At 48.8% G+C, this 18,979-nt stretch overlaps 1 protein-coding gene across 1 annotated transcript in view; it reads right to left on the reverse strand.

Annotated features, from left to right (window-relative positions):
• The window catches only part of LOC119971294 (multidrug resistance-associated protein 9-like), a 331,741-nt gene that overhangs the window by 272,449 nt on the left and 40,313 nt on the right, over nt 1–18,979 (reverse strand). Inside the window, exons 7-10 of the mRNA XM_038806659.1 lie at nt 4,574–4,721; nt 706–854; nt 489–596; nt 260–357 (exon numbers count right to left, since the gene is read on the reverse strand). Of these exons, the coding sequence (XP_038662587.1) occupies nt 260–357; nt 489–596; nt 706–854; nt 4,574–4,721 (503 nt within the window). The remainder of the gene's footprint in view (nt 1–259; nt 358–488; nt 597–705; nt 855–4,573; nt 4,722–18,979) is intronic.

Below are 18,979 nucleotides of genomic sequence, written 5' to 3' on the forward strand. Positions count from 1 at the left end.
CACTCCGTCCCGCAGGGACCCCCCGCCCGGCCGGGTAGGGGTGAATCCCGCCCAAGATGTTCAAATTTAACAGGGGTGATATCTGTGAACGTGTACCTTGCCCAAACAGAAGTCAACATTTTGAAGAGTCATTGATGCTTTTGTTGTCATTTCTGGCAACTGACCAGAAATACTGGACTCATTTGTTTCATTTGCACTAAAAACATTTTTTCCATGTGAAACCTTGTCGGCAGGATTTGATTCCCCATTGCCATTTGTGTTGTCCCATGAAAATGAAGCATTTTCCATCAGCACTGCATACGGAGAGTCTTGCAAATTTTTCACATATACAACAGGATCTTTCATGACCAGGATTTTCTAATAATGGAAAATCAATTTACAAATCTGAATGAGAATATTGATAATTGTTTAGTTATGTTTCAAAAGCAACTTGCATGTATATATTTAAAGCAACAGATGTAAAATTATTAGCAAAGGTACTGATTTACCTTGAGTCTTTGTAAAGAAACTTTAGCCTCTGCGAATGCTTTAACTGAAAATGGCAAAGTATTCAATGCGAATTTCATTGCGTTGAAAATGGCAATCACAGTAAATGCCTAGAGTGATGAGATAAATGAATTGTAAAGTTTAAAGGAATGGATTTGCAACCAGTCAGGATTACCTTTCACTCAGTGCACAATCAATGTTCTCTCCATTTCCTCTTACCGTGGATGCAGTCAAATCAAATCGCAGCAGTGTGTGTACTATTAGTGTGAGGACTGTGGCCAACATCGGTACAATAGGGGTGACTGAATTATTCACACTCTGAACATATCCTGCTTTTTCTAATATTTTTCGTTCATCTTTTCGCACATCTGTTTTAGAAAACGATAAACACAAATTGTCCACATCAAAGCAGGGGCTTTGAGTCCTGTAACATCCGTAAAATGTGTAATACTTGAAAGTTTTCTTCCTGGGAAATGATGCTTTTTCATTGTTACATTTTCAAGAAAATATAAAGGGGCTAACATGTTTGTTTTAAATACATTGTATACAAAGGAGTTTGTTGAACATAACTTTCACAGTCGCATCACAGAATTGTGGGCACTTTGAAATAGCTTTTTATATGGAACAGGTTTGCAGTTAAAATATGTTTTTATGTGTATATAAAATTAATGTCAAGATCATAGTTCTATGTGGAAGGGGAAGAAAGAATTGGGGATATATATATACAAGTGGCTGGAGGAGCAGGGAGGTAAGCGGGTGGTGAAAATCAAGGAGAAATGGGAAGCGGAGTTGGGAGGGGATATCAATTGGGGAGCATGGAGTGAGGCACTGCATAGGGTAAACGAGACCGTCTCCTGTATGATGTGACCATCAATTCACACGACACGTAGTTGGAAGTGAACAGTGGTTTTAATGATCTTACAACAGAGCCTGCCTGTGACGAGATGAACTGGCTCAGACTGCCAGGCTTTATACCTCTGGTTAGTGGGAGGAGCCATGGGCGGAGCCATGGGCAGAGCCAAGGGTGGAGCCCAGTACAAACTCCTCATCTCCCCCTAGGGGCAGAGCCGTGCAACTGCTCGTATACCGAGCTTACACTGACACAGTACATTATATATAATAACAGTGTGAATAACACGGACTGTGATTCACCACACTGCAAGGTTGAGCCTGATACAGTTTAATGTGGTGCACAGGGTGCATATGACTCAGGCAAGAATGAGTGGATTCTTTCATGGGATAGCAGGTGAGTCTGAGAGATGTCGGCGGGGGCCAGCGAATCACGCGCACATGCTTTGCGGTTGCGAAAAATTGGGAAGATTCTGGGCGGGAGTGTTCGCGGCCTTTTAAAAAAAATCTTTTTATTTGCATTTTCTTCTTCTCCGTCCCCGCTTCTTGTTCCCACCCCCCCTGCCAGGCGCTGTCCATCCCGTTGGATGGCCACCGCGGCCTCTATCTGCTGCATGCTCCCGGCGTTAGCTCTCACGCTAGTGTGGTGACCCTCCTCCCGGGAATTACTGTCCGGCTGTCCACTCACTGTGGTTGTGGTAGTCGGTATTAGGGGTATTACGGTACCCTGGACAATGCTGTAAGACCATTGGTGTGGGAGGTACCTGAAACTACTGTTTCATTGGTGAAGACTGCCTGCTGGTTCCGCCCAGTAAGGCGGAGTATAAGAGCCCGTGTCTCCCCAGCAGCTGCATTCTGTACCTGCACTGCTGGGGGAAACATCTAGTCTAATAAAGCCTTCAATTGTCGTCCAATCTCACTTCTGGAGTCATTGATCGAGCATCAGTGGTCCCTGCCTGTTCTTTGCCCCTGTTGCCCTACGCTTGTTCCTCCGCCTTCCTTCTGCTGTTGCCCTCGTCTGCACGGAAAGGGCCACGTTATTCCGTCTGCAGCGGTCATTCGGGTGGTGGTTCATAGTTCGTGCGGGTTGTGTTGTGGTTGGGTGTGGTGGAGGGGAGATGTTCTTTTCTTCCCATCCCCCTGTCTTGTTGGTTTGCTAGCACGCTGCCGTTCTTTGCCTGGTCACTCCCCTGCCTCTCCTATTGTCGCTGCCCCAGCCTGCAACCTGCGACAAACTTATCTGCTTCAGCCGAGGCCATAAAATAATGTTCTTTGTCCTGGTATGTGACCCAGAGCTTGGCTCGGTACAACATTCCGAAACGTACACTGCTTTTGTACAGCGCTACCTTCGCCCTGTTAAATTCAGCCCTGCGCTTGGCCAGGTCAGCCCCAATGTCCTGATAAATACGGAGTCCGTATCCTTCCCAAATGCAGTTCCTGGATTGCCTGGCCCAGTGCAGAATTGTTTCCCGTTATTGGTATCGGCGTACTTTGGCTATGATAGCCCTTGGTTGTTCCCCGGCTTGGGTTTCGGTTCCAGCGACCGGTGAACCCTCTCTATTTCTGCTGGATTAGGGAAGGTCACCCTTCCCACCCGGTTACCCAGCATTTGGGCCACGTAGTTCGTGGGGTCTCTGCCTTCGGTTCCTTCTGGTAGGCCCATGACCCACAGGTTCTGCCTCCTTGATTGATTTTCCTGGTCCTCGACCTTCCTCCTCAGGTTACCCTGCTATGCGGCCAGTCTCTTCACCTCCTTTTCCAGTGCCACCACCTGGTCACTTTGGTCGGTTGTGGCTCTTTCAAGGTCTTTGATGGTGGCTTCCTGGGCCTCCAGTTTCTTTTCGGCCCTGCTCAGAGCAAATCTGTATTTGCACCAGAGTTTCAGCAAGCGCATCTTTCATCGCGGCCTTTATGTCCGTTTTGATTTCTTGACGATGCTCTTTCATTGCCTCCGAGAAGGATGCCATCTTCCAGTTCCCTCCCGATGGATGAGGCGAGACTTGCGCTACACTGCATTGTGCGCTGGTCCGCTCGTCCGATTGCCTCCATTTCAGACCCCTTCCACTTCTGGTCCCCATGTGGCTTCCGGCCTGACCTTTTCCCATCATTTTATTTGCCTGACCTTTTCCTGTCATTTTATTTATCCTTCTTTCGTCTCCTGTGTTCTTCACGTTCGGGGAACAGATCGATGGGAGTTTTGGTGAGTTTAAAAAAAACTAAACCAAACAAAACAAAAAAAATAGGGGTGATCGTTTCACAGTGCTGGGGAAGGAGAGTGAGAAAAAGAGGAAAGAAAAAGTGAGAGAGAAAAAAGGGAGGGAGAGCCCCCAGGAAAAGAGAGACAAAGAAAGATAAAGAAAAAAAAGAAGAGCCCTCCCACCCAAGAGAGCAAAAAAAAGGATTCGAAAAAGAGCAGAGAACCAAGAAAACCAAATCCTCACAGAGAAAAAAAAGAACCCTCCCACACAAGAAACAAAACCTAAAAAGAGGTGAACCACAAAAACAAAGTCCCCACTGAGAAAAAAAAGAGCCCTCCCGCCAAACAAACAAACCTCCCTGAAAAACAGGTCAACTAAGCAAACAACATCCACACTGAGAAGAAAAAGAGCCCTCTCACCCAAGAAATTCTCCCTGAAAAATAGGTGAACTAAGAAAACAACGACCCACTGAGAAAAAAGAGCCCTGCCGCTAAAAAACACCCCGAAAAAGACCCAGATTCATGTTCGCAGCCTTAGCCAGGATAGTGGAGGATGGTGGTGGACCCGGGCCCTTTGGTGGCGCCATTCGCCATTTCAGAGAAGCCGGAGCTCATGGAGAGGAGGAAGGCCGATGGCTTGGCCTTCGCCTCTCTGGTTGCACGCAGGTGAATTTTGCTGGAGTGGTGGTCGGCATCGTCACCGGGGGTAATAGCTTGGTTGGGTGACCTGTACGACTTCCTGCTGTTGGGGAAGATAAAATATCAGTTAAGGGGCTCTGCCGAGGGGTTTGAGAAAAGGTGGGGATGTTTGTGACCGTGTTTGAGGAGCTGTTCGTCGGGGGGGGGGGGGGGGGGGGGGGGTGAAAGGGGAAAAAAATGTCAACTGTATAGTTGATTGCTGGGAATTATGTTTCCCAGGGTGTTTATGTGCTGTAATCTGTTTTGATACATGTTTGTAATAAAATAAATGTTTTTATAAAGATCATAGTTCTAAAAAATGATATCTCTTATTTCAATTAACTGAAAACTGTGTTATCTTACCGCTAATAGAACGTGCAAATGATTTTTCCCATGCATACATTTTTATCAGTTTTATATGTGTCAACACTTCACTCATTAATCGCACCCGAGTGTCTGTCTGGCCAATGGCTTTGTGTCGGAATGCTGTGGTAAGTTGTGCCATGAGCATCTGAAACCAATAAAAAACACACAGAAATAATCCATTCCAATGTTACTGTCTGCCAGTTTCATAAACCAGTTTCTAAACTTCAACTTATTTGATCGGGGAGGGCACACAAGAAAATATCAGCTGGGCAAATGGAACACCTGTCAGGACATACTTCCAAGAATAAGGATGGGAAATCCAGATTAAGCAAAGGTGGCACTAAGTAGATTAATGAGGCAGGATGAAGTGAAATAGCAAGAAATACATACTTTGCTGAACCTTTGGATGGAATAAGTAGGAAAACACTGGGAAGAATATGGAAACATCGCAAAAAAGCAAAGAAAATGCCGAAAGCGGTGTCTGGGTAATGCTGGGGACAGTGTTCAGATAGTGGCAGGGGTCAGTGCTCAGATAGTGCCGGGGGGAGTGCTCAGACAGTGCTGGGGGTCAGTGCTCAGATAGTGGCAGGGGTCAGTGCTCAGACAGTGCTGGGGGTCAGTGCTCAGATAGTGCCCAGGGTCAGTGCTCAGATAGTGCCGGGGGGCAGTGCTCAGACAGTGCCGGGGGGGAGTGCTCAGATAGTGCCGGGGGGCAGTGCTCGGATAGTGCCCAGGGTCAGTGCTCAGATAGTGCCGGGGGGAGTGCTCAGACAGTGCCGGGGGGAGTGCTCAGACAGTGCTGGGGGTCAGTGCTCAGATAGTGCCCAGGGTCAGTGCTCAGATAGTGCCGGGGGGAGTGCTCAGACAGTCCCCGGGGTCAGTGCTCAGACAGTGCTGGGGGTCAGTGCTCAGATAGTGCCCGGGGGGAGTGCTTAGATAGTGCCCAGGGTCAGTGCCAGTGCCGGGGGGAGTGCTCAGACAGTGCCGGGGGGGAGTGCTCAGATAGTGCCCAGGGTCAGTGCTCAGATAGTGCCGGGGGGCAGTGCTCGGATAGTGCCGGGGGAGTGCTCAGACAGTGCCGGGGGGGAGTGCTCAGACAGTGCTGGGGGTCAGTGCTCAGATAGTGCCCAGGGTCAGTGCTCAGATAGTGCCGGGGGGAGTGCTCAGACAGTGCCGGGGTCAGTGCTCAGACAGTGCTGGGGGTCAGTGCTCAGATAGTGCCCGGGGGGAGTGCTTAGATAGTGCCCAGGGTCAGTGCTCAGATAGTGCCGGGGGGAGTGCTCAGACAGTGCCGGGGGGGAGTGCTCAGATAGTGCCCGGGGTCAGTGCTCAGATAGTGCCGCGGGGTCAGTGCTCAGATAGTGCCGGGGGGAGTGCTCAGATAGTGCTGGGGGTCAGTGCTCAGATAGTGGCAGGGGTCAGTGCTCAGACAGTGCTGGGGGTCAGTGCTCAGATAGTGCCCAGGGTCAGTGCTCAGATAGTGCCGGGGGGCAGTGCTCAGACAGTGCCGGGGGGGAGTGCTCAGATAGTGCCGGGGGGCAGTGCTCGGATAGTGCCCAGGGTCAGTGCTCAGATAGTGCCGGGGGGAGTGCTCAGACAGTGCCGGGGGGGAGTGCTCAGACAGTGCTGGGGGTCAGTGCTCAGATAGTGCCCAGGGTCAGTGCTCAGATAGTGCCGGGGGGGAGTGCTCAGACAGTCCCCGGGGTCAGTGCTCAGACAGTGCTGGGGGTCAGTGCTCAGATAGTGCCCGGGGGGAGTGCTTAGATAGTGCCCAGGGTCAGTGCTCAGATAGTGCCGGGGGGAGTGCTCAGACAGTGCCGGGGGGGAGTGCTCAGATAGTGCCCAGGGTCAGTGCTCAGATAGTGCCGGGGGGCAGTGCTCAGACAGTGCCGGGGGGGAGTGCTCAGATAGTGCCGGGGGGCAGTGCTCGGATAGTGCCGGGGGGGAGTGCTCAGACAGTGCCGGGGGGGAGTGCTCAGACAGTGCTGGGGGTCAGTGCTCAGATAGTGCCCAGGGTCAGTGCTCAGATAGTGCCGGGGGGAGTGCTCAGACAGTCCCCGGGGTCAGTGCTCAGACAGTGCTGGGGGTCAGTGCTCAGATAGTGCCCAGGGGGGAGTGCTTAGATAGTGCCCAGGGTCAGTGCTCAGATAGTGCCGGGGGGAGTGCTCAGACAGTGCCGGGGGGGAGTGCTCAGATAGTGCCCGGGGTCAGTGCTCAGATAGTGCCGTGGGGTCAGTGCTCAGATAGTGCCGGGGGGAGTGCTCAGATAGTGCCCGGGGTCAGTGCTCAGATAGTGCCCGGGGTCAGTGCTCAGATAGTGCCTGGGGTCAGTGCTCAGATAGTGCCCGGGGTCAGTGCTCAGACAGTGCCGGGGGGAGTGCTTCAGACAGTGCCGGGGGGGAGTGCTCAGATAGTGCCGGGGGGAGTGCTCAGACAGTCCCCGGGGTCAGTGCTCAGGACAGTGCCGGGGTCAGTGCTCAGACAGTGCCGGGGGGAGTGCTCAGACAGTGCCCGGGGTCAGTGCTCAGACAGTGCCGGGGGGCAGTGCTCAGACAGTGCCGGGGGGCAGTGCTCAGATAGTGCCGGGGTCAGTGCTCAGATAGTGCCGGGGGCAGTGCTCAGATAGTGCGGGGGGCAGTGCTCAGACAGTGCCGGGGGGAGTGCTCAGACAGTGCCGGGGGGCAGTGCTCAGATAGTGCCCAGGGTCAGTGCTCAGAGGGTCGTGCTGCATGTGCCCAGGGTCAGTGCTCAGATAGTGCCGGGGTCAGTGCTCAGATAGTGCCCGGGGTCAGTGCTCAGATAGTGCCGGGGGGAGTGCTCAGACAGTGCCGGGGGCAGTGCTCAGATAGTGCCGGGGGGGCAGTGCTCGACAGTGCCGGGGGCAGTGCTCAGATATGCCCAGGGTCAGTGCTCCAGATAGTGCCCGGGGTCAGTGCTCAGATAGTGCCCAGGGTCAGGGCTCAGATAGTGCCCAGGGGTCAGTGCTCAGATAGTGCCGGGGGAAGTGCTCAGATAGTGCCCAGGGGTCAGTGCTCAGATAGTGCCCGGGGTCAGTGCTCAGATAGTGCCGGGGGGAGTGCTCAGACAGTGCCCGTGGGGGCAGTGCTCAGATAGTGCCGGGGGGGAGTGCTCAGATAGTGACGGGGGGCAGTGCTCAGATAGTGCCGGGGGGAGTGCTCAGATAGTGCCCGGGGTCAGTGCTCAGATAGTGCCGGGGGGTCGGTGCTCAGATAGTGCCGGGGTCAGTGCTCAGATAGTGCCGGGGGGCGGTGCTCAGATAGTGCCGGGGTCAGTGCTCAGATAGTGCCGGGGGGCAGTGCTCAGATAGTGCCCGGGGTCAGTGCCTCAGATAGTGACCAGGGTCAGTGCTCAGATAGTGCCCGGGGTCAGTGCTCAGATAGTGCGGGGGGAGTGCTCAGACAGTGCCCGGGGGGCAGTGCCTCAGATAGTGCCCGGGGTCAGTGCTCAGATAGTGCCGGGGGGGAGTGCTCAGATAGTGCCGCGGGGAGTGCTCAGACAGTGCCGGGGGGAGTGCTCAGATAGTGCCGCGGGGAGTGCTCAGATAGTGCCCAGGGTCAGTGCTCAGATAGTGCCCGGGGTCAGTGCTCAGATAGTGCCGGGGGAGTGCTCAGACAGTGCCGGGGTCAGTGCTCAGATAGTGCCCAGGTCAGTGCTCAGACAGTGCCCGGGGGCAGTGCTCAGACAGTGCCGGGGGGGAGTGCTCAGATAGTGCCGCGGGGAGTGCTCAGACAGTCCCTGGGGTCAGTGCTCAGACAGTGCCGGGTGGCAGTGCTCAGATAGTGCCCGGGGGGCAGTGCTCAGATAGTGCCGGGGGGCAGTGCTCAGATAGTGCCGGGGGCAGTGCTCAGATAGTGCCCGGGGTCAGTGCTCAGATAGTGCCCGGGGTCAGTGCTCAGATAGTGCCCAGGGTCAGTGCTCAGATGGTGCCGGGGGGGAGTGCTCAGACAGTGCCCAGGGTCAGTGCTCAGATAGTGCCCAGGGTCAGTGCTCATATAGTGCCCGGGGGGCAGTGCTCAGATAGTGCCCAGGGTCAGTGCTCAGATATTGCCAGGGGTCAGTGCTCAGACAGTGCCGGGGGTCAGTGCTCAGATAGTGCCTGGGGGCAGTGCTCAGATAGTGGCGGGGGGCTGTGCGCAGATAATGCTGGGGGCAGTGCCAGGGGTAGTGCCCAGGCAGTGCTGGGAGGGCACCAGATTGGTTCCAGGGTGCCATTGGCAGTTTCAACACCGCTTTTCCAACCTGCCATTGGTCTTTGCCGAAAATGTTGTCCCTTGGGTGAGGTTTTCTGTTCCTGCCAATGTCGAGGGCATAACTTTCAGCATGATTGAAGAAAGTCTTTCTGGCCAGCAGGAAATTAGTTTGGTGTTTTGTTCTAAAGTTAATGGCGGGTTAAAACGAGTCGAGTTTCCTGCTGATCCATGTTGGGAACCATATTTGTATCCATGTTGGGAACCACTTGTATCTCATGAAAAGGCCAATTCTCAGGCATTATGTTCCCTCTCCAAGTTATACTGACCATGAAATAATTAGAAAGGCTTGTTTCCCAACTCTATATTAAAGTGGTATGCACCTAATGAGCTTCAGTTTATAGATGATTATGAGCTCAATCGATGCAGTTTTTGCCTCCCTTTGAGAGCATGTCTGCCTGTATCACAAGGTGCACCAAGACTGGGCACAGGTGGTAAAACATGTGGGGACGGGGCAGATGGTGGCAGGACTTTGTGAGGGAAGAAAGGAGTCAGACACAGGCCTGGGGGTGGGGGGGGGGGGAGACCAGGGAATTGTGGGGAGTAGACAGAAACAGGACTACAGAGTGCTCACAGAAGTGGGCGGAGGAGTGAAAGGCTGTCCTGTGGCGGAAGCCATGCTGTAGGGGCATATTGAAGATACTTTTCCAGGGCTGCGTGGGCCATGTTAGAGGGCTCTGCATGGCATGTAAGCCTTAGGCAGAGCAAGGAATCTCTTTGGGCTGTGACGAGATGGTGTGGTCAGTCGCCTAAGGAATCTGCCTGGGGATTAGAGCCGTGTGTGAGGCACAGAACACAGTCACAGCCAGGGCAGGCATTTGTATCCTGTATAGGGCCGACATGTCATGGGGAGGGCTATTGGATGGTGGCGGTTTTCCTGTAAATTCAGCGTGCATTTGGCCTTGAGAAGGAAGGGGTTAGGTTGACGAAGGACATCAACATTTGAGAGATCAGGACGAGAACAGGAATATCCACATGGATAATGAGTGAAGAGGGAGGATGGATAATCATTGGAGAAAGGGGAATTAGGAGGTAGTGAGTTTGGAGGAAGATGAGGGGGACATGATGGGTGATAGGAGGAGGTTGGAAGCTGGTCTCCCAGACGAAGGTCAGCAGTACCATTTTTAAACAGACCTCACAATGATGCAACTCGAAAAACAAATTCGAAACAATCGATTGGGGATGGGCATGTGCAAGAAGTGCAGCACATAAACCCTTGTTTGGTTGAAGAGGCACCCTATAACCGTTCTGCTCAAACCATGGTCAGCATGGCTCAGCCGTGTGCTGGACCTGGGGGTTTAATGAACAATGAGCTTGGCTCATTTACTAATGCTGTGCAATCCATTAAGTTGAGGTGCTGCGGTGCACATTGTTTTAATTGGATCCTGATCCTTACAGAGGCAATGAGAGAGGGGCCAAATCCACAAAGACCTTTGGTGTGATTATGGTAGGTGAAAGATGGTGTTGTCGGCGCCTTCACTTGTCGGGGATGTGTTAGCTCATATTTGCTACATTGTCCATGAGGAACTCACATAGCAGGGACTTGGAGGGCATCCAATGTCATTTGCTCTGAAGGTTACCATCAGACACATACCAGATATAATTGAAAGAGTTCAATGCATAGAGGGTTCGCACCTGGATGATATGGGAACCCATGAAGACATGGGAAATTATGCCTATTCGTCGTACACGGACTGCATCTGATAAGAGAGACAATACTGCTCATTCACCCACAAGATCCTTAATAGACCAGACTAAAGGTCTCATAAAGATGTGTTTCAGATGTTTGGCTGCTCAAGTGGGACTCTCCAATATTCGCCGTGGCGAGTGTCCCACATCATTGTTATTTGCTGCACCCTGCACAACCTAACACTGCAAAGGGGGAATGTGTTGTCATAGGAAGACATGGAGGAACTAGACATCTTCTCGGATGAGGAGAACGTTGAAGGGGATAAATCTAAGGAGGCCAAGGATTCAGACAAGCCACATGAAGATTCCAGGATGAGTACGGTGAAGATCGGTTGTTATGAACGCAATTATCTTCATGCTTTTGATGCAGGGGGACACGAATACACTTTGATTGTCATCTTCAACACATAACAAAAGATTATCAATCTCACAGTGATCACGGAGGAAGCATACATCATCTTGAATCCTAACAATGGGGGTCATCATTGGAAAGCGCTGGAGCCTATGGGCAAAGTGGCTGCTATGGGATATGCTCAGCACTACACGAATACACAGCCTTAAGCAACTACACATAGTGCAGTCCTTTCAAACATGGTTGCAAAAAGTCAGTGGTAGTTGCATCCTTCAAGAAGCTGTGATGCTATTGCACAAATGGATGCACTCATGCCAGTGTAACAGCAGCTTAACAAGGTGGCTCTAAAACAAAAAATATTTGTCAGTGGTTAGCACTGGACGATCTCAAGTCAGAGCTATATCCAACATCGCTCCAAAAACAAGCTCTCATGCATGATTATTACAGGGATAAACACTTTGATCTGCTACATGGCAGTATGCACCCAAAGCTCTGAGTTATGTTAACATTGCCCTCACAGAGAGTGGTTCAACAGGACCATCCTGTGATTATTAACTAACATGCATTCATTGGAAGACTGCTAGATTTACATCCTCCATTGCCGTAGCATTTGGGAGAGATGTGGCCCAGTCAGATTTGACACAGCAGCAAATGATCATCTATTCCCTCCATCGATACTGCTGTTCACTCAGGAAATGTGGCAGAAAGATACCATGAAGCATCGCTCGACAGCTAGTAACTTCATTGCAGTGTTAATGTAAGCCTACTTGCGACAATAATAAAGATCATTATTATTATGCAGGCACAAACTATGCTCCTTGCAGGAAAGATTCACCAGGAGGAATACACACTTCTGAGAGCACATTTTCATTCCCATCGAGCAGACATATCAAGTGTTAGGGAATAAGACTCAATAATTTCCACACTAGTTGTCTCAGACCCCCTTAGCATTTCTTGGCAGGACAAGGCCCTGAGCATAAAGTCCATCAGGACTTGAAGACTGATCAGCTATTAGTTCCACTAACTTTCTCAATTCCCTTTCCCTGGTGATTGTAATTAAGTTCCTCATTGCCTTTTACCTCCTGATCCTTTTACCTCCTGATCCACAATTATTTTTGTAATGTTACAGATCCTCTACAATGAGGCCCTACAAAGGGGCTGTTTAGCACAGGGCTAAATCGCTGGCTTTGAAAGCTGACCAGGGCAGGCCAGCAGCACGGTTCAATTCCCGTAACAGGCGCCGGAATGTGGCGACTAGGGGCTTTTCACAGTAACTTCATTTGAAGCCTACTTGTGACAATAAGCGATTTTCATTTTTTCATTTCAATAAGGTCAAATGTAAAGTATTTTCAATTCACCTGCCATTTCTTTATTTTCCATTATTATTTCCTAAATCTCACTCTCTAGAGGATCAACATTCACTTAATCTACTCTTCTCCTTTTTAAATTCCAGTAGAAATATTTACTGTTTGGTTTGTATTTCGAGCTAGTTTTCTCTCATAGGATGCAATCTTACTAGAATTTGGCAAAGTGCCTGGCTCAGACAGAAAACTAGCGTGTTAACTCTCCAGTTGCACAGACCAGTTTCCTCATGGATTCTTGAGCCTCTTTACTAAAACAAATGAGTAGGCGTGGCGGGCCACATAGAGCCGGCAACTGTCTCCAAACAGATTGGGGTGCCATCTTTAAAGGGTATCCTGACCAGCATCGCAGCGAATGGCCCCCAGCCCCCATCATGGAGGCCTTGCGGGCTCTCACCCCACTGACATTCATCGCTGGCAACCCCCCCCCCCCCCCCCCGAATTTCCACATTTCCCTCCACCCACCACACATCAGTGCACCGCTCCCCACACCTCCCCATGGTGTTCTTCTGCTCGGGTCTATTCTGACACCGCCCCGGTACAGGTTGGTATTGCGAGGTTGGAACAGTGTCTACGTATGCCGGGGACAGTGTCAGGCCTGAGGATGTCTCTCTCCCCCCGGGGGGCTGTACTTGCCTATGCACCCCTCTACCATCTTCCGTCTGGCCCATCCCCTTGTGAACCTGGTCAATGTAACATTACATCAGCGAGTTACGACTGCTTAGTGAGGGGGGATCATTTAGCGAGAGGGGAGCGAATAATATTAGAATGTGTTCAAATTCATTAATATGAGATTTGAATCTCTTGACATCGCCAACGAGGAGTGGGGAAAATCTGGAAAAGCAGTTGCTCCAGCGATAATCGCATTTCCCAATTTTCGCAAGATTTACTGCCCTCACCACCTATCCTGCGGGTGGCGAGAGGGGGGCTCCAGATTCCGCCAATTTTGACACTCATTAATCTTTTAATTATTTTTTGTTGTCCTTCATATTCTGGCCAATCTTCTTACCCACCACTCACCTTTGCGGAATTATACACTTTTTCAGTTATTGAACACTCCGCAAATCTAATTTTCCAGTTCACTTTGGCCAGCTCTGTCTTCATGCCTTCATAATTGCACATATTTAAGCATAAAACACTGGTCTCAGATCTACGCCTCTCTCCCTCAAAGTGAATATCAAATTGCATCACATTATGATCACTGTTTCTTCAGGATACCTTTGCCATGAAGTCATTAATTAATGTAACTACCACCACGTTCCTCTAAATGTATGCTGCTTGAATGACTTCTTGTATACCATGGTGTCGAGGTCAGGTCACTCATCCACCCTGCAGCCACTACTTTCAATTATACAGACTGCCAGAACCTTGAACCTGTTGGACAATTGAAAATGCTGAGGCTGTCCCACTTTACCTTCTAAATCCCCTTATCAGCCACACTGGCAGTCGCACCCTGACCACTGACCAAGTCAGAAGGCCCTTTCCTGAGGGATGTTACTGCCTTCTACAACAAAGTGTCCAGGGAACCTTATCACTCCCTGGATTGGAACGTCTGCAGCTCAACTTCTTATCTCAATGATTTGGAGTGCATAAAGCATATACACATAATGCAGACATATTTGTCCAGGATCACCCTGGTATCCAGGGACCAAACATTCTGCAGTCGCAACATATCACCTGCCTTGCCATTTTTATTATCCGTTAATTAATTTTTAAAGTTCCGACATCCTGTTCCAGAGACGAATTTTCATCTGGACTCATATAAACCTAACCTGCACATTTGGGTGGCTAGCAAAATGCAAACCCCACCCATATGTGTCTTTAGGAGGGAATTGTGTCTTTTCACATGGAGCCAGGTTTGAAGTGCATTTTGCAAATTGTTATGGAGTTTGTGAGCAGTTTGGTTGCAGAGGCAGACTTGTTAAAATGTCTACTTCAGTTCTCCTAAACAGCAACCCGGCTCCCAACATTGTTTCAAGCCCTCTAAACCTCGCACCTCACCATCCACCAGCCCCCCATGCTACCTCACATTCTCCCATGCCTCCTCACATTCCCCATGCCACCCCAAGGCACTTCCATGTCACCATGTATCTTTCTGTACAGTTCTCAGGATCTATGCAATAATAATAGAAATTATTTTAACATAATTGAAAAACCATTAAACTTCTAGAAATCTAAGACAACCCTGAATTCAAACCCACTGTCATTGATACTGAACCAAAGAACCTAAGAGAAAATGTGTTAAAATCCCTCCAGTACCTATTTGGTTTGTAAACGAAACATTGAACCATGTAAAAGACATATTTGGTGTTTATAGGCTCGTAAATGGTTTAATACATCTTGTATCAACAAGACCACCAACTGAGCTGAAACCTTTGAAAACCAGCCAAGTATTCACAATAGAACAGTTTTCATAACAAAAACATCCACCTCTACTGACAGAACAGATATCCATCTGTTTTGTCAACCAATGGAGAGGAAGCCGATGCAAGCCATTTATTCTGTCTTCAGAAGCAGGATTTTTAAAAAACAGCCAAATCTGCTAGTCCAATTAAATCAGAAAACAAAATCATGACATCAGAGGACATTTTTTAATACATTATGGCACTTTCTCAACAGGAAAAGTACTGTAATGTATGTGAATAATTACATAGAAACATAGGAAATAGGAGCAGGAGTGGGCCATTTGGCTGTTTAAACCTGCTCCTCCATTCAGCATGATCATGGCTGATCCTCGATCTCAATGCCATACTCCAGAACCAAGCCCATTGACACCTTTTGAGTCTAGAAATCAATCTATTTTCTTCTTAAATATATTCAACAACTTGGCCTCTATAACCTTCTGTGGTTTGATTTGATTTGATGTGATTTTGTTTATTGTCACGTACAGGTACAGTACAGTGAAAAGTATTTTTTTGCGAGCAGCTCAACAGATCATCAAGTACATGAAAAGAAAAGAAAATACATAATAGGGCAACACAAGGTACACAATGTAATTACACAAACACCGGCATCGGGTGAAGCATATCGGGGTGTAGTGTTAATCGGGTCTGTCCATAAGAGGGTCGTTTAGGAGTCTGGTAACAGTTGGGAAGAAGCTGTTTTTGAGTCTGTTCGTGCATGTTCTCAGACTTTTGTATCTCCTGCCCGATGGAAGAAGTTGGAAGAGTGAGTAAGCTGGGTGGGAGGGGTCTTTGATTATGCTTCCCGCTTTCCCCAGGCAACGGCAAGCATAGATGGAGTCAATGGATGGGAGGCAGGTTTGTGTGATGGACTGGGCTGTAAGTTTACCACCATAAGAGTGAAGAAATTTCTCCTCATCTCAACTCCTAAATGTCCTTCTCCATATTCTGAGACTGTGACCCCTCGTTCTAGACAGCCTCCCCCAGTCAGAGGAAACAACATCCCTGTATCCGTCTGTCCAACCCTGTCAGAATTCTATACATTTCAATTAGACCCAAACTCTCCTCATACGGCAATCCTGCCATTGTAGGAATCAGTCTAGTGAACCTTCACTGAACTCCCTCTGTGGAGTTTCTTCGTTCAGAAGACCAAAACTCCACAGTACTCTAGGTATGATCTCACCAAAGCCCTGTGCAGCTGCAGTAAGACACCCTTTCTCCTGCACTCAAGTTGTCTCACAATAAAGATCAACATACTAGTTACCTTCCTAACTGGTTCCTGTACTTGTATGCTTGCTGTCAATGCTGGTCAATGGAATGATAACTTGCCTTTGCAGGCCAAACCCCAATGATGATTCACGACATTGAAAACACACCTACATTACATTTCAGCACCTGATGGCAACATTTGAAGGTGTAAAACGTTTTACCTTTCAGGATGTTTTTTGAAACTCTGCCAACTTTCCAGTTTTTTCATAAACTCCGAAACCTGAAGTCCTTTTAATGGGCCTCCAAATCTCTGCACCATCAGGCAAGTATGGCTTGGGGCAGGAAATTTTTCAATCCCCCATTTAAAATGGGGAGCCCAACCTCAGCAGGGGAAGGTTGCACACCAGGCATTCTTGATTTACAAAAAGGCCAGAGGAAAATGCCGCGTGTCCAGGAGTCCCGATAAAATTGGATTTTCTCCCCCCAAAAAAATCAAAGTATGGCCATTCGTGCAACAAACGCCCTTCACACACAACTAACATATTCAGACCCTTGAAGTGATGCCAAGAAGACAAGTTGTGAGAAAATGTTAGAAAGATATAGGAGACGGGGTCTTGAAGAAGAATGTAAGGTTCTAAGTGATACAGAAAAGGCTAATGTCAAACACTATTTCAAATTAAGCAATGACTACAGTGAATAAAGGCAGAGGCACAAACTGGTACACAACAAGTTCAGGAAATACTTCTGCATTTAAAAAATGTTTGATATTAGGATGATTGCGGAGACAATAACATTGGAGTCATTCAGGTGGGTTCTCTAATAGGACAAATTTATGTTTCGATAGAAGAATGAGCTGGATGGTCTGAATGGCCCCCCCACCTCTGTACTTACCATTTTGACCTTTGTGAACTGAGTAATAGGAATATTGTAGCTGCTAGTTAATATAGTTTATATCCAAATTTTACTCAAGCCAATTGTAGAGAAATTACAATTTGAATAGTCCCTTCAACCACCTCTTTTATTAATATCTCAAAACACTTAATATTTTTCCAGCGAGACAAATTGACAGACACTCAGAAATGAATCTTTGTGCAGATGGAGAGTCTGTGGGCGGGGGTGGTGGATTGTGGGAGGGGTGGGGTGGTGGGGGAGGGGGATGGATTAGAAATCACACTTCTGTGGTTCTCGAAAGCGGCTGTCCATATAAGTCACAGCTGTCTCCACTTATGTATGATTTTGATGAGGCTGGAACCCAAAGTGTGCATATTAGATGTGGTAGATGCAGGCCTGAGCCTTGTGGATTTGTTTGAATAGCCAGGGTACCATTTCGGAGAGTTAAGATGCTTCTTTTTGGAAGTGGTCCCAGGATAACATTGGGAGAATCAAGACATCCTTTAGGAGGGGTAAGGCACCCTTTGGGATTTGGTGCCATTCGGGATATTTAAAAGTAGACCTGATTATGCGTAAAAAGTATATCAACTCATTGGAATTGGCTTGTTGTCAAAGAACTGTCAAGCTGTTGAAAAACTGTCAATCTGTCAAAGAACTACCAAAGTTATCAAAGAACTGTCAAAACGCATTCTAATTGTCAAAACGCATTGGAACACATTGTGTTATGATCCCTCCCACACAGGACTTTAATGCATATGCCACCTGGACAAATGAATGGAAATCTGGACATGATAAAGAAGTATCTGGTCTCAAACCCAACCTAACAGCTACCTGGTTTCAACATTCTGAGGAAAGAGGTTTAGGACTGGCCAAGTCCCCTGCTTAGCCAACCACCACAGATGGGGCATTAGTGCTAGTCCCCTAAGTGCCTATGGGAGAGAAGAAACTATTCAGCACAAAATGAAAGAATGTTCAATCCACAGACTCAGTGGAGGACTATCCACACAACACAGCAGGACTGCAAGTAAATGCTTGGCTTAGGGACTTTTCATTCACAAAATTAATAAAATGATCCAGTTAGGGACCAGTAACATTTGCTTAAAGTAGACAATGGTTTAAATCCTAGTTACTACCAGGTGAATAAAGCCACACAATTCCATGGTTTTAAACAAACAAACTAAACTATACCAGACAAAGTAAAAAAAACTATCTCCAATACCTATTTTACACTCAAACATTCATAATTAATCTGAGGTAGATATGAACTAACAGTCAAACTGTGGTCAAACATGCCATACTGCACATTAAATGGTTGATGCTACGCAACCCTCCTAGACGTCCGTAACAACTACGAATCACAAAATTTTGAGAACTTCAACTTTGACTGCCTAAATAACTACTCACCTCCAGATGATTTAATCTCTTCTCCTGAGATGGCACTCTATGGGATTCACAAAGTTGCACTCCCATCTCTAATTGATGGACCCTTCCAAATCTAGCACAGACTGCTTAACTTCGCTCAGCTGGCACTGCGTCAGATTTCTCTGAGTTTCAGTCTCCTGGCTGCACCAAGCTGTAAATAGCTCCTAAGTCTTCTATGCTTTATCTGTCAGCAGCTCAGAACCAGCAACCTTCCGCCACTATCCCAGTACCCCAGGAGTTGCCTGAGCCCAGCTGCACTGAACAATTCCCAAGACTTTCTCGGCCCTAATTACTTGGAGCATGCCAATACCTTTTTGATTTGGACCTCCTTCCCCGCTGCAGATAAATTGAAACCAGAGAATCTACTTAAGCTCCACCCATCTCCATGCTGACCAAGATCACAGAATGATTTTAAGCTAATTTAGCTGTCACTCCCAAAACAAAACGGAATATCTCTCTGGACTGCACCTCTTTGTAAGCAGTGCGAACATCATGGGTAGAATTTACCGACCAACCTACCTCATGAGCGGGTCTCAGCGATCTCACCTTTGTCAATGGGATTTCCCGGCGACTGCACCCTTCGGTGCTGTGAAACCCGTGTGCCACCGTGTGACCAGAATATCCTGCCGGCGTGAACAGCCGGTAAATCGCGCCTCGGGGCGGGATTCTCCCGTACCCGGCGGGGTGGGGGGTCACGGCGTGTTGGAGTGGCATGAACCACTCCAGCGTCGGGCCACCCAAAGGTGCGGAAATCTCCACACCTTTAGGGGCCAAGGGGTCCGGGGTCCTGGGGGGGGGAGGCGCGGGGC

This window comes from Scyliorhinus canicula, chromosome 9 (genome assembly GCF_902713615.1).
Source record: "Scyliorhinus canicula chromosome 9, sScyCan1.1, whole genome shotgun sequence".
Taxonomy (NCBI): Eukaryota; Metazoa; Chordata; class Chondrichthyes; order Carcharhiniformes; family Scyliorhinidae; genus Scyliorhinus; species Scyliorhinus canicula.